Source organism: Indicator indicator, chromosome 14, assembly GCF_027791375.1.
Source record: "Indicator indicator isolate 239-I01 chromosome 14, UM_Iind_1.1, whole genome shotgun sequence".
In the NCBI taxonomy this organism is placed as follows: Eukaryota; Metazoa; Chordata; class Aves; order Piciformes; family Indicatoridae; genus Indicator; species Indicator indicator.
In genome coordinates this window covers 1,814,967-1,840,799 of record NC_072023.1, presented here as the reverse complement: position 1 = coordinate 1,840,799, position 25,833 = coordinate 1,814,967, and the positions used below count along the sequence as shown (strand labels likewise).

Below are 25,833 nucleotides of genomic sequence, written 5' to 3'. Positions count from 1 at the left end.
GTGGAAAGATCTCTACAGGGAACAAGTGATTGCTTGGGTGCCCAAGCAGACTCTGCAGAAAGGGCTGCTTTCCATGAAACCTTCCAGACTGCACATACATGCATTTGTTTCATTCAGTCCTCCATCATCTGGAGTTACTATTTAGTCTTTAAAGGGTGCAATATATGCTGATAAAGTTTTACAGACTAATAAAAGGCCACAGCCAAGATTTTAAAAAATGACTAATGGCTTGGGAAGTTTTTTGCTTCAAGCATCCAACCTGAGACATTTTTCCAGGGCCTTATTTTCAGTAAGTGATGGCTAAGAAGTTTGTGTTTGTGAGATTGTTTTGAACTTCAGAAGCTAAGCAATCAAAGGCAAACTTCTTTGCTGCAAGAGTGGTCAGGCATTGGAAGAGGCTGCTCAGGGAGGTGGTGGAGTCCCCATCCCTGGAGGGGTTCAAGAAACCTGTGGCCATGGTACTGTGGGAGATGGTTTGATGGCCATGGTGGGGTTGGTTTGAAGGTTGGACTCAGTGGTCTTAGGAGTCTTTTCCAGCCAAAACCATTCTGTGATCACTGAAGCACAAACTGCTCCTGAGAACATGACCAATCTCCCCAAAACATAACAGCAGGCAAGGTATTTGCATGACAGTGAAAGAAAGTGGAAAAAATATGACAGTAAAAAAAAAAAAATGAGATTTTTGGAGACCTTTTAAAAGATACCATTAGGAGTATTCTAGTTTGAGGAAGGTCTCTCAGGCTACTGCAGGATTTTTGCTCCACTGGTCTCCTGGCAGTCCAAATTTGTAAATAAGAGAATCTCTTTTCCAGAAGGGTCAGTGAGGAACACTAAAAACTGCAGAGGGTAGTAACATCTCCTTTGGGAGAATGATGTACATGCTTGAGACTAGAACAGCCAATAGGCTTGAGAAGGACTAGAAGGTCTAAAAATACAGACAAGAAAGGCCCACTGGGAGGAGATATGGACAACTGGGAGTGCTGTAAGAGCTGTTGTTCATTTTCAGCATCAAAGTTGCTGACAGTGAAAAAAAAAATGCATTGCTTGCTTTCAATAATGGCTGCCATGTGTCTCAGATGTAATACAAAGCGAGATCTGTTAACCATCAAGCATGTGTCTGGTTCATCACCAGCAAACCCAAGAGTGTCCAGCAAGCAGAGATAATTCACCAGCCCTGTGGATTGCTCTGTTGAGCAAAGGCTGCAGTATGGTTGTGTTGAATTTAGTTACCACTTTACTAAAGTGCTAGGTGTCTTGCTCCAAAGAACAAGCAGTTGATGAGAAACATGCTCTTAAACTCCATTCATGATGACTAGAGAAAATGTAATGCTTCAACACCTGAAATAGAATCACAGAGTCGTGGAATCATAGAATTAATGAGAGAATAATCAGAGAACCAGAGAAAAGTTTGGGTTGGAAGGCAACCTTCAAGATCATCTATTTCCAACACCCCTGCCATGGGCAGAGACACCTCCCATAAACCCACGTTGCTCAAAGCCTCATCCAACCTGGCCTTGAGCACCTCCAGGGAGGAGACATCCACAACTTCCCTGGGAAATCTGTTCCAATGTACAGAATTTCTTCCTCATCTCCAGTCTAAATCTTCCCTCTTCCAGCTTCAATCCATTCCAGCTTGTCCTGTCGCTACAAGCCATTGCAAAAAGTCTTCCTCTTCTCCCCCCACTTTATGCACCCTTCACCACACACTCTACCCTTAACTCCTTACAGCCATGCAGACCACTTAGGTGTTTACATTGACTCAGGGTTCAGTGTTCCTCCTTCACTTCTGAAGACTTCCTTGTAGTGATGATCTTACTCTTTTGCATATTGCTTCTTGAAACAGAGAGTGGGAAGCTCTGAGTTTTATTCAGAGTCAGAAAGACAAATCTTCTAATTCCAAACAGTTCCCTGATTCTTTCAAAAAGGAACCACAAAAGGTCAGCAAGACTAAAGAGTCTAAAATAAAGCAGATGAGTGAACCCTTCAGGATGGCCCAAGGGACAGTGCAGAGAGATCAAAGAGGCCAGCACAGATGTTCCAGACCCTGCTCATATAGACACATTTTACTCAACATCATTCTTGCAGAAAACAAAAACAAGGAAACAAACAAAACAAAACAAAAAACCCACAAACAAACAAAAAAATAACCCAAAGAAACAAAACTCACCAGACAACCAAAAGAAAACCCAACAAACCACCACCAAACAGAAAACCACAAACCAAAACAAAACCAAAAAACAAGACCAAACAACCCCCACCCTGCCCCCATTAACCCCAAACAATAAATAAAACCAAAGAACCCAAACCCCAAAGAGATTTAGGAGCAGCAACTCTGCAGCTCTCCTAGAACCTCAGAATTTCCTTCTTAGAACTCCCAAGGGAAGAGCTGCATCTCTTATTTAAAGGCATTCTGGGCATCTGCAGGCAGCTAGAGTGTAGGGACTTCATCTGTGCACCTTTCAGGTTAGATTAGGAGATACAATTTAAAGGGAAAGAGTTGAGCTGGCTTAATCTGTGAAATGCAAATATCACATGACCCCTTGGTTATAGAGGATTCAGGAAGAGGAGATCCTGCTCTAAAAGTCCAGACACAAAATCCTAGCAGTTTACTTTCTGCACATCTTTGCTCTCTTGTAAAAAAACAAACAAACAAAAAAACCAAAAAAAACCACACAGGGAGACCTGGGTAGCTCAGCTGAAAGAGATCCTTGCACAGCAACATATTTCAGGACAGAATAACTGGAAAAAGGTTCAGCTTTTATGGGAAATGTGGTGCTTTCCTGAATATGCTTCATTAAGGAATTTTTTGGCTCTCTGTTCCCTTTCTCTCTCTATTTCGAGCTCTTTACCACAGTGACACCACAAAGATTCCACAACCCAGTGCCAAGATCTGGTATTTCTCTTGGCTAGCTATGTTTAGTTTACCTACTATGTAAATGTGGCTGTCAGTCTCTTACCTTAATTTGTTTTCATGCTTTCAACACTGACACAAATTTATTCTACTCAGGGAGCCAATTTTCAAAATGCTAGATGTAGAATGATGGGGAGTTAGTGTCACTGACCTTCAAGAGGTCCCTTCCAGCCCCTTCCATTCTAGGATTCTATGATTCTGTGATTCTATGATTCTACAATTCTGTGTTTCTCTGATTCTGTGATTCTATGATTCCATGATTCTGTGATTCTATGATTCTGTTTCTATGATTCTGTGTTTCTATGATTCTGTGATTCTATGATTCTGTTCCTATGATTCTGTGATTCCATGATTCTGTGATTCTATGATTCCGTGATTTCATGATTCTGTGATTCTATGACTATGTGATTCTATGATTCTGTTTCTATGATTCTGTGTTTCTATGATTCTGTGTTTCTATGATTCTATGATTCTGTGATTCTGTGATTCTATGATTCTGTGATTTCATGATTCTGTGATTTCATGATTCTGTGATTCTGTGATTCTGTGATTCTATGACTCTGATTCTATGATTCTTTGACTGTGATTCTGTGTTTCTATGATTCTGTGAATCTATAATTCTGTGATTCTATAATTCTATGATTCTATGATTCTGTGATTCCATGATTCTATGATCCTATGATTCTAGGAAATGAAGATAAATTAAAATATTTTTGACTTATTAATGACTAGAACAAAATAAGAGGATGGAATCATCGAATGATGGATTGGTTTGGGTTGGGAAGGATGTCCAAAGATCATCTAGTCCAAGCCCCTCTGCAGCAAGCAGGGGCATCCTCAGTGAGATCAGTATCCCTGACACCTCACAACCTGTTTTCACTTTGGTTTTGCTATCTTAAAACATTTAAATCCACAATGGTTTCATTTCAAAACTTGCAGATTTACAGAATGGCCACTGGATGACTAATCCATGCTTTAATTTACCAGTAAAGAAGTTCTTCGTGTTGAGGTGGAACTTCCTGTGTTGCAGTTTCCATCCCCTTGTCCTATCATAGGGTGCAGCTGAGCAGAGGCTATCCCTGTCCCTTTCTTTCTGCCCCCCAGCACTCAGCTATTGATAGACATTGATCAGATCCCCTCTCAGTCTTTTCTTCTCCAGACTAAACAGCCCCAGGGCTCCCAGCCTCTCCTCATAACTGTAGATGCTCTGAGCACTGATCTCTGGGTTTCAAACTGACTTTGAAATAGTTACTCAAAAGCTTCCCCTTCCATTCTGCGTCTCCCACCTGAACATTCATTGACTGAATTCCTGTTGCTTTTTAGTAACAGCACATTTGAGAGTCCTATAATAGGATGATGAACACTAAGAAGCTTCAGACTTCTAGAACAATCTGTCCTCTCAAACACACAAGCAGAGTTTCACAAAACTTAATAAAAAGAATTATTTTAGTCCCTTTATATATGAAAGCTCTGCTGCAGTGATTATGCCAGATGAGAAATCCAAGGTTTAGGTGCCTTTATAACATTCCAAAAAGAAAAGCCAAATGGCAAAAAAAAAAAACCCAACACAGTCCTTATTTTATTTTCCCCTTAATTATAGTATTTGGGAGCGGGGGGATGTGTCCTAATTTTTAATGCAGATATTCTTGGGGAAAAAAAATTAAATGAAACAAATAGAACTATGTGAATTCCCCCCCCACCTTTTAACTGGCATATTGATTATAATTTCCCAGAGCTGGCATTTCCCAAAGCACTTGAGTTTCCTTCCAGCTAGAATCTCACACACAATGAATACTCCAGTCATTAATTATCCTTTCAGCTGGAACATGTTAAAACTAAGTTTTTATAGAATAAAGTCCTCAAAGCTCAGTGCTTTGGTTCCAGCTGACACCACCTTTTTGTTTCAGGAATGCTCCAGGGAGAATTCCCACATCCATCCCTATCCAAGTAGGATGCTGCACTCCAGAGGCCCTAAAGAGTCATGGTTGTGCTCCAGCATTGCCTGCTCTACACAGAATCATGGAACAGGAGGGGTTGGAAGTGACCTCTGAAGATCATCAAGTCCAATTTGCCTGCCAGAGCAGGATCACCTAAAGCAGCTCACACAGAAACACATCCAGATGGGCTTTGAAAGACTCCAAAGGCTTCACAACCTCTGGGCAAGCCTGCTCCAGGGCTCTGCCACCCTCAAAGTAAAGAAGTTCCTTCTCATGTCTAGATGGAACTTCTTACCTTCAAATTTATGCCACTTACCTCTTCTCCTGTTCCTGAGGACCACCAAGAAGAATCTTGTCTTAGATAATTCCCAGATCCTCACAACAGTTGCTGTGAATCTGCACAGAGAGGACTGGTGGGATGATTCCTGCCATTCCAGCACGTGGGAACAGGGATACAGTTTCCTGTCTCTCTTACAGCATCAACTCTGTCTCAGAAGCTGCAGAGCATGGTGTGTTAGAAAGCACTTCAACCTCTTCGTTTAAGGCTGCTTAGCTATGCATAAGGAAGGAGTCATTCACCCAGGAACTTGAAGCTGACATTCTCTGTTCAAGATGAGTCTCCTGAAGTACAGAAGTAACAGAATCATAGAATCATAGCATTCCTTTAGTTGGAAAAGACCTGCTTTGGTTAGAGGGACCTCCAAGACCATCCAGTCTAACCTTCAACCCAACACCACCTTGGCCATTAAATCATGTTCCCAAGTGCCATGGCCACAGGTTTCTGGAACACCTCTGGGGATGGGGACTCCACCACCTCCCTGGGCAGCCTGTTCAAATCCCTGACCACCCTTGCAGCATAGAAATTTTTCCTCATCTCCAACCTAACCCTCCCCTGGCACAATTTCAGGCCATTTTCTCTCCTTCTATCTCCTGATCCTGGGGAGATGAGGCTAAACCCCACCTCACTGCAACCTCCTTTCAGGCAGTTATAGAGAGCAATGAGGTCTTCCCACATCTTATCCTTCTTTTCTTTCTCTGTTGCACTGTTCACACTAAGTGGAAATTATTTAAGATATATTTATCCATGAAAATTACATAGCCTCCTGATTTCATCATTTTCTTACAAAGGCTGAGAGTCTTTTATCCAATATCTATATCTGCAAAACACTTCGGAACCCAAATGTCTGCCATGAACTTCCATGTCCACTGTAATAGTAGCCCATGGATTGGTTTCCCATATTTCATGTAGAAATCTACTTGTTTGCCAGTGTTGTCCCACAAGGAAGAGTTAAACAGGATGGATCTGACTGTCAGCACTCAGTAGCTCACAAGTGTCAAAATGGGAGCAGATTTGCACCAGACAGCTGTAGACTTCTAGGCACTGAAGAAAAGTTTCCATCATTTTTACCTATGGAATCTCTATTCAAATGTTAACTGAGTTATGGTTTTGTGAGTGTCATGGGAGTCTGAAGGATGGACTGGAACCTGAAACACAAAATTTTCCATGGGAATTCAATGCAAAACTCTTCAGCTGTAAAGCTGCTTATTAAAGTATTTATTGTCCCCTATTGGTTAGTGGTGTTCTTAGAACAACACATTCACAGAAAGTGTAAATCAGTTTGGAGGAACATCTGAAGGTCACTGAGTTCAACCTAAATTCAAAGCCAGGTTCATTCTACACTGCACTGCCCATGAAGCATGGTGGTTCCACAGCCTCCATGGGCAATCTGTGGCAGTACTTCACATCCCAGTTCCTCTCATTTTTTCACCTATTACTAGGGAGAAGAGCCCAGCCCCCACCTGCCTCCAACCTTCTTTCAGGGAGCTGTAGAGAGCAATGAGGTCTCCCTCAGCCTCCTCTTCTCCAGACTAAACACCCCCAGTTCCCTCAACTGCTCCTCCCCAGCCCTGTTCTCCAGACCCTTCCCCAGCTTGGTTGCCCTTCTCTGGACCTGCTCCAACACCTTCTTGGAGTGAGAGGCCCAAAACTGAACCCCGAATTCGAGGTGCAGCCTCAGCAGTGCCCAGTACAAGGTCTCAATCACATCCCTGCTCCTGCTGGCCACACCATTGCTGATCCAGGCCAGGCTGCTGTTGGCCTTCCTGGCCACCTGAGCACACTGCTGGCTCATCTTCAGACATCTGTCTATAACTTTGCTTTATAATCTCCCATTTTCTGCTCTGTTCAGCCTGTGCTTGCTGCAGCTGGACGTCTCACAACTCAGAGAGCCTTTCTTAATGATGTGTTGCCTTCTTGTTCCCAGTGTTCTCAATAATCTGATTTGTGCTCAGCAACTCTGTATTTCTTGCCTGCCAGTAAAACTGAAGGCTTGTGAGTAGACCCTGCCGAGTCCCTTGCACTAGGACAGCTGTAATCAACCACTGCTCACTCCTTTCTCGATCCATTTGGCTATGCTGGACTCTCTAAAGCAATAAAGGGCATGGGAGGAGGATTTTTTTGCTTGCGATACATGCCCAGAAATTCATGTGAATCATTGCCTGTTCCTTCTAGAGAACTTCTAGAATTTAATCTGATCAGTGGCCAGCACATGATGGTTACAAAGATGTTGAAACTTGAAAGTAGAGAAAACAGTTTATTCAACCTTACAATAGACTTGAATCATAACAGAATAGCTTAGATTATCTTGCCTTAACCTGCAATATTTTGGTTTGTTTGTTTTCAATTTATAAGAGACTGAAGCATAGTTGACAATGATATGGATACACACACACCAAAAAAATTACTGTTTGCTATGTTTTATTTTTCTACAATCTGGTTAAAAGTAGCATGCAAGTAATTGAGTAAAAAATACTTCCATATATGACTTATTGTTGAAATAACAATTCTACCAGAAATGGAGAAAAACCTTACCATGAATCTTGACCAAAAAAAGAAAAAAAAAAAGAAAAAGAAAAAAAGAAAAGAAGAGCATGACAAAAAGAACCTGAACAAAAGGTTTGTTTTCCTCTTCTCTTTCACACATTCCATTAATTTACTAACCTCAGGGGCTTTGCAAAGATATTTTCATGCATTTCAGATTGTTTTTATGTTGATAAATCATATTTTTTAATAATAATAATAATAATAATATGAAGAAGGTGTGAATAATTAAGAAAGCTGGAAGGCTTGGAAAGGATTCTTCTATTTACACAGGCCAGCACCCTGCTGAAACCCAGCTGACTTCCGCCTAAGCCTGGCACCAGCTGGCAAGTATTGCATCCGTGGGCACAGATACCTATAAAGCTGAATGTTTTGCCTAGCCAGATGCAGGCATATCTTTTTTTTGCTCCACATTTTGGTCATTCTTGTGCTTTCTAAACACAACAGGTAGTAAGAATACACACACAGGGTTTTCTGAAGGCTGCCAAGTGCGTGCTAAATATTAACCAACAGAATGGACAATACAGAAATTGGCACTTGGTTGGTTGCTTGAAGGCATATCCTACTTTTAAAGAGCTACCATGATGTAATTCCTCTAGTTATTGCCCCTAGAAGGGAACTGGATGCTGCCAGTTGTCTCACTCCAGGGAAATCTCAGCAGCCACCCGCAGGCAGTTGTACATCTCCTGGGGCAGGTCAGCTCGAGAGATGTTGTTTCCATCCAGGCGCAGATGTGTGATCCTGGAATAGGTGGTTGGCCCAACAACCTTACAGAAGCTGCTCAGGGGGAACTCTGGAACAAGGGAAACAGGGATAAAAAGGAAAATATTAGGAAATATTAGGGAAAAAAAACCTATTTACTGAAAGAGTGGTCAGGCATGGGAATGTGTTGCCTAGGGAGGTGGGGGAGTCACCGTCCTTGAAGGTGCTCAAGAAACCTGTGGCCATGGCACTTGGGGACATGGTTTGATGGCCATGGTGGTGTTGGGTGACTAGATGATCTCACAGGGCCTTTCCAAATGAAATAATTTGATGATTCAAATTATTGATGATTCATATTGATGATTCAAATTGATGATTCTGAGAAATGAAGGCAGTGCTCCAGAAATCAGATGACATTTTAACTTCCAGTCAGAGGCCATTCAGGGACCTTTCAAAACACTGATGATTGTAGACCTTTTCTGCATGACTGACTCCTCTGAGAAAATGTGGTGGCCTACATCAGGTTGGTACTAAAGGAAGCTGAGGAAATATCTTTTGTATCTCCACTGACTTCAGTTGGATTCTTTCAGAACTGGCATAATCTGCTGTCATGAATGAAACGTGCATGGGTTGGACTAGATGGAGCAGGACTCAGTGGTCTCCAGAGGTCTCTTCCAACCTCTATTATTCTGTGATTCTGTAAACTAAGTATAAATGCATACCCCTTTCTACAAGCAGCTCTTTGAGGCATGACACCTTAGGTAAGTTTTGGACAATAGAGATAGGATGTTGAAGAATGGGTAAAGATCTGAGCATCTTCCACAAAATGCATTATTGTAGGTAGGCATTGAAGAAATCTATTTCAGGTGTTAGATCTTGAACACCAAGCATGATGACAGCAAATCAGTTTCCTACATTTTGTATGTTCTGCAGCCTTCTTTTGGAAGAGGGAGAGAGAAAATGCATCCCTCGTGGTGGATTTGTTGGGCAGTCCATGTTTCAATTTAACATCATTTTAAGGATGCAGATATGTTCTGATAAGCTTCCTATTCAGAATGTTCCAGCTGAAGTGAACTGATGCTTCCTGCAAGTTAGGGAAGAGAATACTCCAGGGGACCTCACAGATGCTTTCAAATGCCTGGAGGGATCCTACAAGAAGGTTGGAGAGGGACATTTTATAACAGTGCCTAGCAATAGGCAAGGGAAATGGTTTGAAGCTCAGGTAGAGCAGGGTTAGAGTGGAGCTGAGCAAGTTCTTGAGTAGGAGGGTGGTGAGACTCTGGCACAGGCTGCCCAGGGAGGTTGTGGATACCTCCTGCCTGGGAGTGTTCAAGGCCAGGCTGGATGAGGCCTTGAAGCAGCTGAGTCTAGCTGAGAGGTATCCCTGGGCATGGTGGGGAGGTTGGAGGAGGTGAGCTCTGAGGTCCCTTCCAGCCTGAGCCATTCTGTGATACAATCTGAGAGATGCTTCTAAGATTAGGTGTGTGTAGAATTTTGCTGCATGAAAACAGACCTTCCTGAGGTTTTAAACTCAACTGCTACTCAGCCTGCAGGTTACTCCATTAACTATTCAGGCTGAGTTTTCTACAGATAGCTCTAGTGTAACTTTGGTAAAAATTAAAATAAACCTTAATTCTGCTCTGTGGGTTTGTTCTTCTTTTCTTGCTGCTGAAGAACATGGTGAGTATAATTTTGTGGAATTTCAATCTTTCTAATTTTACTGGTTTGGTCTTCTGGGTTTTTTTGTTGTTTAGGGTTTTGTTTTGTTTTTTCATTGGTGGTGGTGGTGGTTTGGGTTTGGGTTTGGTTTACTTTGTTTTGTTTTTCCATATGGTTAATTTTGAGCATAAATGCTGCCATGAGGTTGCCAAACAAGGTATGGTGATGCAAGTTGAAGAGATGCTTAACTACTCAACAGGATGTAAACTTCATGCATGTAAACTACAACATTTATCTGTGTTACCCAACTATTCATCTGTGCTCTCTATGAGACTGAAACCACTTTGCAAGTGGATGCAAATATGGTCCTCAGAGGTCAAGGAACTCTGTCAAGGACTTCAGGATTCTGTCATGGACTTCAGGACTGTCATGGACTTCAGTGGGTTCTGGCTCCAATACTTTTGCTCACATTATTTGTATTCAGATATCAATTTTTTTATACAGTTCATGCCATTGTCAGCTTTTAGAAGCATATTAAAAGGAATTGTTTTCCACCTGCAAAAAATAAGTGGGGCTTGAGAAAAGAAGACTTAGAGGAGACCTTGTTACCATGGAGCAGGACATAAAGGGTAGCTACCAGGAGGATGGAGACTCCACAAGGAGACACATCGAAAAGATAAGAGGTGATGAGAAGAAGTTACTGCTGGGGAGATTCCCATTGGACTCCAAAAGAAAGAGAAAGTTTTTCACCATCAGGTATTGGAATCATCTCCCAAGGGAAGAGTTGTTCAAGGCCAGGATGGACGAGGCCTTGAGCAACCTGGTCTGGTGGGAGGTGTCCCTGCCCATGGCGAGGGGGGTTGGAACTGGATGATCTCTAAGGTCCCTTCCAACTTAAGACATTCTATGATTCTATGAAGAAATATTATGACAAATTTTAGTATAAGTGAAAACTTTAAGCTATGCAGGCAGAATGTGAAAGATTATGCCTTTTGTACACTTTTAGGATAAATTATCATCAACCCTGATACAGAAGACTCTCACTGCATGTCTGTTCCATGGGCCATGGCAGAAGAGAAGATGGCCTTTTTTGCAGTCATCCTTGCACAAATCCCTTGCAAATGATGATATTTTAGTTAGTTAACAAAAGTAAAACTAAAAATAAAAAAATTAAAATTAAAATTGAAAATAAAAATAAAATTAAAATGGAAAATAAAATTAAAATTGAAAATAAAAATACAAATAAAAATATAAATACAAATAAAAATAGAAATAATAATAATAGTAATAATAATAATAATAATAATAATAATAATAATAATAATAATAATAATAATAATAATAAAGAAGCCAGTAATCTGAGACACAAATATTCAAAGGTCAACCAACTCAACTTTTAGAAAGACAAGTACTCAGCTGTAGGTCAGGAGTAATGAACAGTGAGTTACAAAGGCTTTGATCCAATGCTGTGCTAAATTGAAATGCTTACTGTTAATTAAGTTTTGTTCCACATTGTCAGTTAGCAGCTTTGGGAAACACAATATTATGCCTGTGAAGTTAGATAGTCAAGAAAATTCATTATTGAAGTTGGCTGGTTAAATAAAACCCCCAAAAAATCAGAGTTCTCTTGTACCAGTCCACAGGGTAGCAAGGACTGGGTAGTAGCAGCTGGTGCACACCAACTCCTCACACCATCCCCCCTCTGCTGCTTACCAGCACTCTGGAAATCATAGAATCACAGAATCATAGAATGGTCTGGGTTGGAAGGGACCTCCAAAGGTCATCCAGTCAGCAGGGACATCCTCCACTAGATCAGGCTGCCCAGAAATACATCTTTCACTGCAAAATTCAGTTGGTGTCACAGTGCTTGACTCAGAAGTCCTTGGAAACGTGAACAGAAATCACACTCAGTAGCCAAGTGGCTTGCAGAAGGCACAGAGAAACCACCCTAGGCAGGGAAAATTGCCTCTTCATATCTCATGAGAAATTAAACACTGTCACTGTTAGGTCTTCTAGGGAGAGTATCTGATGAGGGTTCTATAGGTCACTGTATGTGGTGGCTCTGGTGGGAAGCATCATTGTTTTCCCTCATCAATAAAAGGAACTGAGATGTAATGGTATTGTTCCAGTGGGGAAAGCCCTCTAAGATCCTTGAGTACAACCATCAATCCAACACCACCATGGCCCCTAAACCATGCCTCCAAGTTTCATGGCCACACATTTCTTGAACACCTCCAGGGATGGGGACTCCACCACCTCCCTGGGCAGCCTGTACCAATCCTTGACCGCTCTGGAAGGGAAAGAAAGTTTTCCTAATCTCCAACCTAAACCTAAGGAAGAAAAAAAAAAAAAGAGCTATTTTGTTGTACCTTTTTCACTGTGCCTTGTGCCTGCTACCTTGTGAATTTTTTTCTTCTTCCTCTCTCCTCCATGCAAGACTTTCCCTATCAGCCTACTACAAGGTGGCACATGGCACAGGCAGATCCTCAGGTGATATCTGTCTGGGTTTGTTGACTTCCAAGTTCTGAACATCTTCCACACTGATCTAACTTCTACTCTTTTATCCTCAGTTGTATAAGAGAATTCTGTTGATTTCTACAGGACAATTTGGCCAATGCTACTCAGTTAGTATGAAACCAGAAATTTCTCTCCTTCAGGTTAATTTGAGTGGCTATCAGTTAAATGTCTGTCTTTTAAAGTTAATGTGGAACAGCAGCCAGAGAATCAGTTTGCTCAGGGAGGTTGTGGATGCCCTGCTCCCTGGAAGTGTTCAAGGCCAGGTTGGATGAAGCCTTGAGCAACCTGGGCTGGTGGGAAGTGTCCCTGCCCGTGGCAGGGGGTTGGAACTGGATGATCTTGAAGGTCCCTTCCAACCCAAACCATTCTATGAACCAATGGAACTCTGGAAGTTTCTTAAGGCCAGGCTGGAAGTGGCTCTGAGCAACCTGATCCACTGTGAGGTGTTCCTGCCCATGGTAGGAGGCTTTGGAACTGGATGATCTTTGAGGTCTCTTCCAACCCTGACAGTTGTGTGATTCTGTGTGAAATGTCAGTTTCCTGCCAGTTTGAGCACCACTATGTCTTCAGACTGGTTGATCTACCTCATCCAGACACTTGCACTGACCCTCAGCCTCTAAACTGTGACAACTGTTAACGGAAACCCTCAGATGGAACTCACTGCTAATTTTGTTGACTTGGAGGTAGAAGTTCTCCAGGTTCTCACTGACAGTTGGAATGCTCTTCAGCTGGTTGAAGGAGAGATCCAACTCAACCAGGGAGGTGATGTTGAAGACGTTGCCTGGTATTCCAGAATCACTCAGTTTGTTGTGAGACAAACGCAGATACTGCAGGGCTTTAAAAGCTTGGAAGTACTCATCTGGGATGTTGGAGATCTGGTTGTTATCAAAATACAGCATGAGTAAGGAGTGAGGAAGTCCTGTTGGTAGTTTTGTAAAGCTATTGAAGCTTAAGTCAAGGTACAGAAGTGAATCCAGGCCTTTAAAAGCTCCAGAAATAGAATCTGCTTTCAGCTGGTTGTTCTGGAGGTGGATGATAGTCAGATTCACCAAGCCCTCGAGGACACTAGGGCTGACTTTGGTGATCTTGTTGTGACTTAACTGCAGGTCATCCAGAGTTTTGGGGAGAGGTCCGACGGCTTCAGTCAAATTGTTGTAGTTAATGTGAAGTTTCTTCAGGTTCTTTAGTTTAGCGAAGACTCTTCCCTTGATTTTTGAATTCTCCAGACGGTTGTGATCCAGGATCAGCCACTGCAGGTCTGTTACGTTATCAAATGCGTTCTCTTCAATGCCCTCAATCATATTGTTTCGAAGATAAAGGTATTTTATTCCACTTGGGACGATGGGGATGGTTTTCAGCTTAAGGTTGTCACAATACATGGCAGTAGGGTAGCTGAGAGGACAATTACATTCTGGGGCACACATTGCTGCAGATGGCCCAAAAGGATCATAACCATAATCATCTGCAGGACCGTAGTCATAATGACCAAAAATGCCACTAATTAACAACAGAAAGATGGGCAGGGAGATTAAAGGCATCTTTGCAATGTGTCTTGTCCCTGTGGGGCGAGAGGGAATAAATACATTTCATTTAACATATAAATTTGAGAGGGAATAAAAACATTCTAAAGAGTTACAATTTCATTTTTCAATTCCTTTCAGCAGCCTTTGAAATTTTCCCACAGAAAGGTCAAAATGAAAATATAAAATAAAATAAAATAATACAAAATAAAATTAAATGAAATAAAATAAAATAGTATAAACCAAAATAAAATAAAATAAAATAATATAAAATAAATTAAATTAAAATAATATACAATAAAATAAAATAAAATAAAATAAGTATTAATTAAAAGAAATGAATCAGTTAAATACATAAATAAAAATTGTCTCTTACTCCCTAGGTAGACATTATGTTGGAAAAGCTGAGGCTAGCATCACTGCATTCAATGAGCTTTGATTTTCACCAGTAAAAGGCAAGCTCAAAGTGTTGTCAGCTACTGCTCAGAGGGTGAGATGATTACGGAAATGCTTAGAACCTTCCTTGTGCTCAAGCAGTTTCAGGAGGTATGTGAAGCCTGTAAACAAACCACCAGACATTGATCTCAGACCTGGGCAATCTCCCAGCAGAGTAAAGTAGCCTTGCTATGGGCATTGTTTAGTGTTAACACAGAGCAGAAAATCTTCCCTAATTCTAAATTTCCTTGCTCTTATTGACTCCATACAAGCCACATCAGTGCTAAAAATCCCCAACTAAAGTACCTCTGGGCAGGGCCAATTGATTTCATGCAGTGCATGAAAGATATGTTTTTAAGGTGTTCTGATGTTCTCTCCAGTCAATCACCCACAAAGTCCTTCTGCTAGATGTTAAGCTGCTGTCCCCTGAGTGAGGAAGAAGATTGCTTATCTCTTCCAGGGGAAAGCAACCCTTGAACTATAAGTTATCAGTGCCATTTCCTTTGTCTGCTCTTCGTTACTGCAGGAGGAGGTCTAAACTCAACCTTCAGTCCCCTGCTGGTCTGAATAAATACAGCTCCTCTGAGAGCAAAAGCACTTCAGTGACACAATTCAGCTCAGAATCTGGTCCTGTTTAGGTGCTAAGCATTGAGGATGGGAGACCAACTGCTTCTGCATTCAAAGTACAAGACAGAGCACAAGGAACTTCTTGGGATCATACTTTTTAACCTCACAGTGACTTCAACAGAGCAGCACAAACATCCTGTTTGAAAGTCAGATTCTGTTGTCCTTCTAATTTCAAATTCTATTTGTAATGCTAAATGTTGTTATCAATACCCTTTCAAATTGCTGTCAACATCATAGGACACTTCTTTTAAAGAGTGTGCAATGGGTAACTGCTCCGCAGAACCCTGGGAGTAACTAAATAATAGACAGCAAACGTTTGAAATTATTTTGTGAATAGATTTGCAAATGCAGGTGGCAATTCTGTAGTGCAAGAGGATAAAACAACAGAGTCAGGTACATGTGTAGTGCTGGCAACTTGATTTATTCATGGATTTCTCATTCATGTACCTGAATATTCCACTGCCAGAAGTGTAAAAGTTAAATAGATGGTTGGTTGTGAACCACATTCATCCAAGAGATAAAAATCAGAATGCATTCTCAGATGTATATTTTATGAGCATGCCTTAACTAATTGCCTTTCTTTGCCCTCATCAGTGATGTTGTCGAATAATCTGTGAAAATATTTCAGGCAACCTGCCAGAACCTACTAAATGGCTAAACCATGATAGTGGAAAAAAATGCTTACTACAGTAGGGTAGACAAACTATTCAAACTATTTTGGAGTTAGCCTGCACTGCCTTCATTCTCAGTGCTGCTGTGGAACCAAATAAAGAGAAGCTTCATCATTCAATTAGCCTTAAAAACTAAACCTCCCTTAATTCTGCAGCACAGCATCTTAGCTTGCAAAAGATTTAGTGGTTCGAAGATTCAGTGGATGGTATTTAGATATTTATAGGTGTTTGATGTGTATCTATTCAATATATGAGATATATTTATATATATTTGAGATATGTATTCAACAGATGCTACATATTTATATAGATTTGATATATTCAATAAATGATATATATTTATATGCATTTGATATATACATTCAATATGTGCTATATATTTATATGCATTTGATATATTCAATATATGATAGATATTTATATGCATTTGAGATATACATTCAATATTACTATATATGTATATGTATTTGAAATATAGATTCAATATATGATAGATATATTTATATGCATTTGATATATTCAATATATGATAGATATTTATATGCATTTGAGATATACATTCAATATATGATAGATATATTTATATATATTTGAGATGTACATTCAATATGTGCTATATATTTATATATACTTGATATATTCAATATATGATGCATATTTATATGTATTTGAAATATAGATTCAATATATGGTAGATATATTTATATGTATTTGATATATTCAATATATGATATATATTTATATGTATTTGAGATATATATTCAACATGTGCTACATACTTCTATATTTGATACATTCAATATATATTTATATATTTGAGATATATATTCAATCTATCTCATATATTTGAGATCCATATCCAATATGTGCTATATCTTTATGTATTTAAGATATATAATATGTATTCCCATATCTTTGATATGTATATATATTCAATCTATGCTAGATATACTTGATATATATATTCAACAGATGATCTATTCTTATTCATATCCTATATTCATCTATATTCTCTCTATATATATTCAATCTATCATCTACAGATATTTATACACATTATATATCAACATGCTTTAAAATGGACTGAAAAATCCATGGTGCCTAGAAATTTTCCTCTCGGCTTTCTTTTACTTCATTACTTAAATAACAGAATACCGTCTCTTCTTTTTTTTTTTTTTTTTTTTTTTTTAAGTGATTTAGCAAACAGAGACAATGGAGGTGCTGCTAAAAGGTGCTGAATGAACAAGCAAGCAAAGAGCAGCCTCACAAATGTCTTTGTGCTCTACATCATCTCTCTTTCTGAAGTGGAACGAAACAGACTAAAAAAATAAAATAAAAAAAAAGTGCCACAAAATATGTGAAGCTGTTTGAAGGAAACTGGAAGGAGAAAAAAAAAAAAAAAGAAAGGAAAGGAAAAAGAAAAAAGAAAAAAGATAAAAAAGGAAAAAGAAAAAAGGAAAACTGAAAAAAAGAAAAAAGAAAAAAGGAAAAAAGGAAAAAGGAAAAAGAAAAGCAAATCCACTAAGCAACTGTTGATTTCTGTTCAATTTACTAACTGGCAAACTGATCCTGACAAGGTTTTCACGTTCCCATTACAGCTACAGCTAAAGAGCTGAACATTAGAGTTAAAACATGCAGCAGCACTTCACTTACCTTCCTGCCTCGAAGCTGCTTTTCCTTAATTCCCAGAGCAGAGGCAACAGGGGACTGGATCTACCAATATATGCTGTAAACAGTGTCAGGAGGCAAAAATCTGCCAGATCCTCTGTGTTACTGCAGGGGGGGGCGGAAAAAAGCCCTAGTCACGCTGTTCTGTGAAGCTGCTATGTCATCATGGGGATCTTGTGGTGTGGCTTGGACAAAAATGCAGCTCTAATGAAGTGCAGGTGGATCCCCTCTTTTCTACAAGGACAACCCATCTGCTGTTCCTGTGGGATGGAGAGAATGATCTGTGCTTCCCAGACTTGAGAAAGTTTACACCACCAGCCACAGCTTTAGACCTAAGGGTTTGTGTGTGTGTGTTTTAGAGAGAAAACCTTTTAGGTTGTAAACCATATTACAAACAGACTTTTGTTTTCCAGCATATTTTATCCTGCTAGACGTGAGCTAACAAACAGCACTCAGAGCTCAACGCTGCTCTGCTCTTTCAGCCAAGTGACTCATTCATTTCTCTGCCTTTTTCTTTAACTGTCTTATGGCCACAGTAAAACATCCTCCAGAAAAGTTTTATCTTCAGCATCAGAACCAAGGATGTGGGATTGTCTTTGAATCCCTTTTACACAGCACTAAATACTGAGCTCAGAGTTTCTTCTGCAAGCCAAGGGATTTATTTGGTCTGGATATTTTCTTTGGTGATTGAGTGTTTGTTTAATAAAAACACAGCCCAGGAACTGGTGGGGCTTTTGGTTTGTTGGTTTTTTGGTTTTTTTCCCAGCAGTTACTGCAAACTCAGTTCATACTTTTGCTCATTTTTTGCACTTACAGCTTTCTCTTGCTTCTCAGAATCTGGAACTACTCAGCTTTAAGTTGTCTGTTTCTTATTCCATGGATGTAGTTCAAGAATGCATCTTAAGGCCTGGATGAGATGTTATTTGCACCAGGCAATGCCAGAAAAATAATGCAGGAAGACAGCAACTCTTTAAAGTGGGTCTTAATGTTTCCATAAGAACCTTCCCTTATCTCCAAATGGTGGATGTCTTCCCTTTTAATAGGACATCATCTCCTTCTTGTACAGTTGGATGGAGAGAAATACCAAATGTTACTGTAGGAAGCCATTCTAAAGTGTCTTCTGTGCGTAATTGTGATTTGCTGTGATTGTGGCTGTAGGCTGAGGAGAGTTTTGTCTCTTATCAACTCTCAAACTTTATGAAAATTCATGGCTGAGATGGATAACCCTAGAAGCTTCCCAAGAAGAGGAACCTGGATGTGGGCTTCCCCCATAATCTTCTGCTGATGCATCTGGGCCTCCATGCCCAGTGCAGGTTGTTGGGATAAGGAAAGCTCTGGCATCATCCAGTGCCCTTCAGAGAGAACGGGAAAGAGGCCAGGTGATTACAGACCTCTGAGCTGCTCCAATAACATCATTAGCAAACCAATTTGCGCAAAACAGAGTGCCAAGTGGGACTGCTGGCCAGGGAGAGCCACTGGCATTCCTCTGATGTTCTCACATCAGCTCTGTCCCCCTGCTGTGGGAAAACCATTTAGACATTAGGAAAAATGATAACCATAGAATCATAGCACGAAGCATGGAGTGCACTGGGTTGGAAAGGCCATCTAGAGGTCATCTACTCTAACCCCATTGCAATAAACAGGGACATGCCCCGCTAGATCAGGTTGCTCAGAGTCCCAACAAGCCTAACCTTGAGGGATGGAACCATCACCACTTCCCTGGGCAACCCATTCCAGTGCTCTACCACCCGCATAGTAAAGCAATTCCTCCTTATGCCTAATCTAAATCTACCCTGCTCTAGTTTAAAGCCATTGCCTCTCACCCTGTCACTACAAGCCCTTGCAAAAAAAATCCCTCCCCATCTTTTTTGTAGGTCCCCTTCAAGTACTGGAATGCTGCTCTAATGTCTCCTTGAGCCTTCTCTTCTCCAGGCTGAGCAGCCCCAACTCCCTCAGCCTGACATGATAGGGGAGGTTCTCCAGCCTTCTGATCAGCTTTGTGGCTCACCTCTGGACTTACTCCACCAGCTCCATGTCCTTCTTATGCTGAGAGTCCCAGAGCTGGACACACTACTCCAGGTGAGGTCTCACCAGAGCAGAGAGCCAGAATCAGCCCTCTCAACCTGCTGGCCATGCTGCTTTTGATGCAGCCCAGGATGTCCTTGGCTTTCTGGGCTGCCAGTGCCCATTATTGGCTCCTGTCCAGCTTCTCACCCACCAACACCCCCACATCCCTTTCTGCAGGGCTACTCTCAATCTCATCATCCCCCAACCTGGATTGATATCTAGGATTGCCCCAGCCCAGGACCTTGTGGGACCTTGCACTTTCCCTTCTTGAGCTCCATGAGGTTCTCCTTAGCCCACTCCTCTAGCCTTCATCTTGCCCGTGCAATTTCTAGCTAATTTAAACCATTCAGCCAGCCAAAACTAGACAAATGGCAAAGTCTCAGCTGAACTGTAGGGGACCCAGGCTTTTACCATATGTTAATTGCCAAACATCATCACATTTGCTTAATCAGCTCTTAGAACAAGTTATAAAGACGTGCAGGCTTTGTGTTTCTGCTGATAGAACGAGGAGAAGGATGCACACAGACCTACAGAAATCAATGCCACAAACATCTGCTGTGTGAATAACTCTGCCAGAAATATCTCCAGCCTTTGCTCTGCTGTGCTTGCAGCCAGTCTCCAATCCTGTTTGTGCTCCACATGGAAAACTCCATCTATCTAACACTGAAAGCTCAAAGTAACTATGAATGTGTTGTAACAGTGAGCTTCTCCTGCCAAACAAATCTTTCACCAGAGAAAACATAACCAATGCCTTTCCTGGGAAGCTAAAAATTCTCTTTGCAACTGTTACTCTTCACTGCTCAGCTTGCTGTGCTTCCCTCCACAGAGCAAACCTCAGCACCTCCTTAACGGGCATCCCCTAAAAATCTTTGCTTTACTCTGTTTTGCTGAAGGCTTCTGCTTGTTTCCCCATTTGGAGTCAAGGTTACCATTTAGGTTTGTCCTGGTCTAATGAAGTAATTTCCAGATCAGTATCACACTGTGCCTGAGCAGCTCCATCGGGCCTCCATTTGTCCACAGGCAGCAAAAGAGCAGCTTTGTCCACTTCTCCATTTCTATTCCTAACACCTTGGAGCCCTGGAAGAGGCTGCCCAGAGAGGTTGTGGAGTCTCCAGAGAAGGAGACTTTCCAGCCCCAGCTGGATGTGTTCCTGTGTGACCTGTGCTGGGTTCTGTGGTCCTGCTCTGGCAGGGGGGTTGGACTCCAAGATCTCTGGAGGTCCCTTCCAACCCTTACCATCCTGTGAGCCTGTGCACACTCCTTCACCTACTTAGCTCAGTTCAGTACTTCTCATTCACTTATTTGTGTCATTCAAATGGGATTGCAGCTGTGGTCTGTCTGGTGGCATGGGGAGGGACGTTTTAGGATGTCAGGTAGTAATAGGACTGGGGGGAATGGATGTTAGGAAGAAGTTTTACACCATGAGGGTGGTGAGAATCTGGCACAGGTTGCCCAGGGAGGTGGTGGAAGCCTCATCCCCGGAAGTTTTTGCAGCCAGGCTGGATGTGGCTGTGAGCAACCTGCTGTAGTGTGAGGTGTCCCTGCCCATGGCAGGGGGGTTGGAACTGGATGATCCTTGAGGTCCTTTCCAACCCTAACAATTCTATGATTCTATCTGTCTGTCACCAGAAAGACCACATCTATGACAGACATCTGACTGTCATCAGACACACCACAACTACGGGAGAAGTGAGTCCAGGTGAACCTCATCAGGTTCAACAAGGCTAAGTATAAGGTTCTAAGTATAAGGTTCTAAGTATAAGGTTCTGGGTTGGACCAGTCCCCATTATCAATCCAGGCTGGAAGATAATCATAGAACCAACCAGGTTGGAAGAGACCTCCAAGATCATCCAGTTCAACCTAGCACCCAGCCCTATCCAATCAACCAGACCATGGCACTAAGTGCCTCATCCAGGTTTTTCCTGAACACCTCCAGGGACAGCAACTCCACCACCTCCCTGGGCAGCACATCCCAATGGCCAATCTCTCTCTCTGTGAAGAACTTCCTCCTAACATCCAGCCTATACCTCCCCTGGCACAGCTTGTGACTGTGTCCCCTCCTTCTGCTGCTGATGGCCTGGGAGAAGAGACCAATTCCCACCTGGCTACAACCTCCCCTCAGGTAGTTGTAGACAGCAATGAGGTCTCCCCTGAGTTGGAGAGCAGCCCTGCAAAGAAGGGCTTGGGGCTGCTGATGGGTGAGAAGCTGAACATGATCCAGCAATACACTCTTGTAGCTCAGAAGGCCAATGGCAGCCTGGGCTCATCCACAGCAGCAGGGCCAGCAGGTTGAAGGAGGTGATTCTGGGTGAGTGATTTCCTCTTTCTGGCCCTATTTTGTGGGTTTGGTTTTGGTATCCCTCAGAAGTCATTAAATACTATTTGAATCTATTTTAGCTGCTTTCCAAGGAATACACAAAATAAAGTGTAAATTCACCTATGACTTCTAAGTTGACAGCTGGCTATGAATGTGCTTCATACTTGATAACATCAGGAGATATTGATAGAATCACAGAATGCATCAGGTTGGAAGGGATGCTCAAAGGTCAACTTGTCCAAGCTCTCCTGCAGTCAGCAGGGACATCTTTAACTAGATCAGTTTGCTCAGGGCCCCATCAAATTTGACCTTGAGGTATTTCACCTTTGCAACAACTCTGCTCCTAAGCAAGTCATCTCAGTCTGATTTCTCAAAAATAAAAACAAAATTTCTTCTTGTTCCTTATTTATTAATTTTTCTTTGAGGGAGATGTGATCAAAACCTCTTCTCATAAATCTGTCCTCTGCTTGTGATAGATGAAGAGAAATATTCCCTTTATTAGATGCTGAGCTCCTTTCTTGTTAATTCCCATTTTTCAGAGCTGGAGGTGCCAAGGTCTGGTAGGTTTTGGTGGAGCACTTATCCTCCAAAGACAGACAGAGATTTGAGGTTGTTCAGCCTGGAGAAGAGAATGGAAGGGAATGGTTTGAAGCTGAGGAGGAGTAGGTTTAGACTGGATCTCAGGAAGGAGGGTGGTGATGCTCTGGAATAGGCTGCTCAGGGTTGTGGCTGCCTCCTCCCTGGGGGGTGTTCAAGACCAGGCTGGATGATGCCTTGAGCAGCTGAGTCTAGTTGAGTGGTGTCCCTGCCTGTGGTGAGGAGGTTGGAGGAGATGAGCTCTGAGGTCCCTTCCAGCCTGAGCCATTCTAGGATTTAAATTAATTATTACTTTTGAGGTGAACTGAATGCCAGTTCATTTTAATTGGCCACCTGCAGCAGAAGATAAGGAGATCTTCATTGAGGGGAAGGGACAAGAGAGAAGAAGTCACTTCATTACAAAAAGGTAATTTAGTCTTGATGCATTATGTTGGTTTCAAGCAGTAAATACACATCCTGCTCACCTATATATTGATATAATGTCAAGACTATGTATTGATATATTATAATATTAAATATTTAAGATTGTATATTTACATTACATGAAATAGCTCTTGATAGAATTGATAGGAGATTGACCCAAATCTGCACTAATAATTAAAGATTGTATATTGATGTATCATAATATAATACATATAAGATGATATATTTATATTGTAAAAAAATAGATCTTGATATATTTGATAAAATATGAGATTGATCTAAATCTGCACTAATAATTAAAGGTTATATATTGATATATCATAATATATATAAAAGATGATATATTTATATTGTAATAAAATAGATCTTGATATAATTGATAAAACCTGAGATTGACCTAAATCTGCACTAATAATTAAAGATTGTATATGGATGTATCATAATATAATATATAGAAGATGATATATTTATACTGTAATATAATAGATCTGATATATTTGATAAAATATGAGATTGCCCCAAATCTGCACTAATAATTAAAGGTGATATATTGATATATCATAATATATATAAAAAGATGATATATTTATATTGTAATAAAATAGATCTTGATATAATTGATAAAACCTGAGACTGACTCATATCTGCACTAATAATTAGTTAAAGGTTATGTATTGGCATATCATAATATAATATATAAAAAAGATTTTATGTTTACATTATAATAGATGTTGATATAATTGATAAAATATGAGATTGACCCAAATCTGCACTAATAATTAAAGGTGATATATTGATATCTCATAATATACAGAGAAAATTACTTATACAATAGACCTGATGACCTTTGGAGGTCCCTTCTAGGCTGCACCATTCTATGATTCTAATAAAATAGATCTTGATGCCATTGATAAAACCTGATTGATAAAACCTGAGACTGCCCCAAATCTGCACTGATAATTAAAGGCGATACATTGATACATCATAAAACAATATATAAAAAAGATTATATATTTCTTTTATAATAAAACCTACCTTGATTTCATTGATAAAACATGATACTGACTCCAGCCTGCAATAATAAAGATGATAAATCACAAATAAATATATTAAAAATATTATATATTTATATTGTAATAAAAGATACCTTGATTTAATTGATAAAATATGATACTGACTCAAACCTGGCTCACTGGAGAGGTCCCAGAAGACTGGAAACTGGCCAATGTGACGCCCATCCACAAGAAGGGACGGACAGAAGAACCTGGGAACTCCAGGCCTGTCAGCCTGACCTCAGTGCCAGGGAAAATCATGGAGCAGATTGTCTTGGGGGCAATCACTGCGCACCTGAAGGATGGCCAAGGAATCAGGCCCAGCCAACATGGATTTAGGAAGGGCAGGTCCTGCCTCACCAACCTGATCTCCTTCTATGACCAGGTGACCGCCTGGTGGATGTGGGGCAGGCTGTGGATGTAGTCTACCTGGACTTCAGCAAGGCCTTTGACACTGTCCCCCACAGCAAACTCCTGGCCAAGCTGTCAGCCTGTGCCTTGGACAGCAGCACTCTGCGCTGGGTTAGGAACTGGCTGGAGGGCAGGACCCAGAGAGTGGTGGTGAATGGTGCCACATCCAGCTGGCAGCCTGTCACTAGTGGTGTCCCCCAGGGATCAGTGCTGGGCCCCATCCTGTTCAATATCTTTATTGATGATCTGGATGAGGGGATTGAGTCCATCATCAGTAAATTTGCAGATGACAGCAAGCTGGGAGCAGGTGTTGATCTGTTAGAAGGCAGAAGGGCTCTGCAGAGGGACCTTGACAGGCTGGACAGATGGGCAGAGTCCAACAGGATGGCATTCAACAAGTCCAAGTGCCAGGTGCTGCACTTTGGCCACAACAACCCCATGCAGAGCTACAGGCTGGGGTCAGAGTGGCTGGAGAGCAGCCAGGCGGAAAGGGACCTGGGGGTACTGGTTGACAGCAGCTGAACATGAGCCAGCAGTGTGCCCAGGTGGCCAAGAGAGCCAATGGCATCCTGGCCTGCATCAGGCATAGTGTGGCCAGCAGGAGCAGGGAGGTCATTGTACCCCTGTACACAGCACTGGTTAGGCCACACCTTGAGTCCTGTGTCCAGTTCTGGGCCCCTCAGTTTAGAATAGAATAGAATAGAATAGAATAGAATAGAATAGAATAGAATAGAATAGAATAGAATAGAATAGAATAGAATAGAATAGAATAGAATAGAATAGAATAGAATAGAATAGAATAGAATAGAATAGAATAGAATAGAATAGAATAGAATAGAATAGAATAGAATAGAATAGAATAGAATAGAATAGAATAGAATAGAATAGAATGGAATCAAGGTTGGAAGAGACCTCAAAGATCATCGAGTCCAACCTGTCACCCTACACCTCATGCCTATCTAAACCATGGCACCAAGTGCCACGTCCAATCCCCTCTTGAACACCTCCAGGGATGGTGACTCCACCACCTCCCTGGGCAGCACATCCCAATGGCCAACCACTCTCTCTGGGAAGAACTTTCTCCTCACCTCCAGCCTAAACCTCCCCTGGTGCAGCTTGAGACTGTGTCCTCTTGTTCTGGTGCTGATTGCCTGGGAGAAGAGACCAACCCCTCCTGGCTACAACCTCCCTTCAGGTAGTTGTAGACAGCAATGAGGTCTCCCCTGAGCCTTCTCTTCTCCAGGCTAAACAGTCCCAGCTCCCTCAGCCTCTCCTCATAGGGCTTGTGCTCAAGGCCTCTCCCCAGCCTCGTTGCCCTTCTCTGGACATGCTCCAGCAATTCAACATCTTTCCTAAACTGAGGGGCCCAGAACTGGACACAGTACTCCAGGTGTGGCCTAACCAGTGCTGTGTACAGGGGTACAATGACCTCCCTGCT

General features: G+C 41.4%; 1 protein-coding gene across 1 annotated transcript; it reads right to left on the bottom strand.

The window, feature by feature from the left end:
• Positions 1-7,917: 7,917 nt before the first annotated feature.
• LUM (lumican) lies at positions 7,918-14,155 on the bottom strand. Its single transcript, XM_054386731.1, has 2 exons — positions 13,269-14,155; positions 7,918-8,522 (listed from the first exon to the last, which is right to left on the bottom strand). The coding sequence occupies exons 1-2, from the start codon at positions 14,143-14,145 to the stop codon at positions 8,368-8,370; spliced, it is 1,032 nt and encodes a 343-aa protein (XP_054242706.1). The 5' UTR covers positions 14,146-14,155; the 3' UTR covers positions 7,918-8,367.
• Between the last annotated feature and the right edge of the window lie 11,678 nt (positions 14,156-25,833).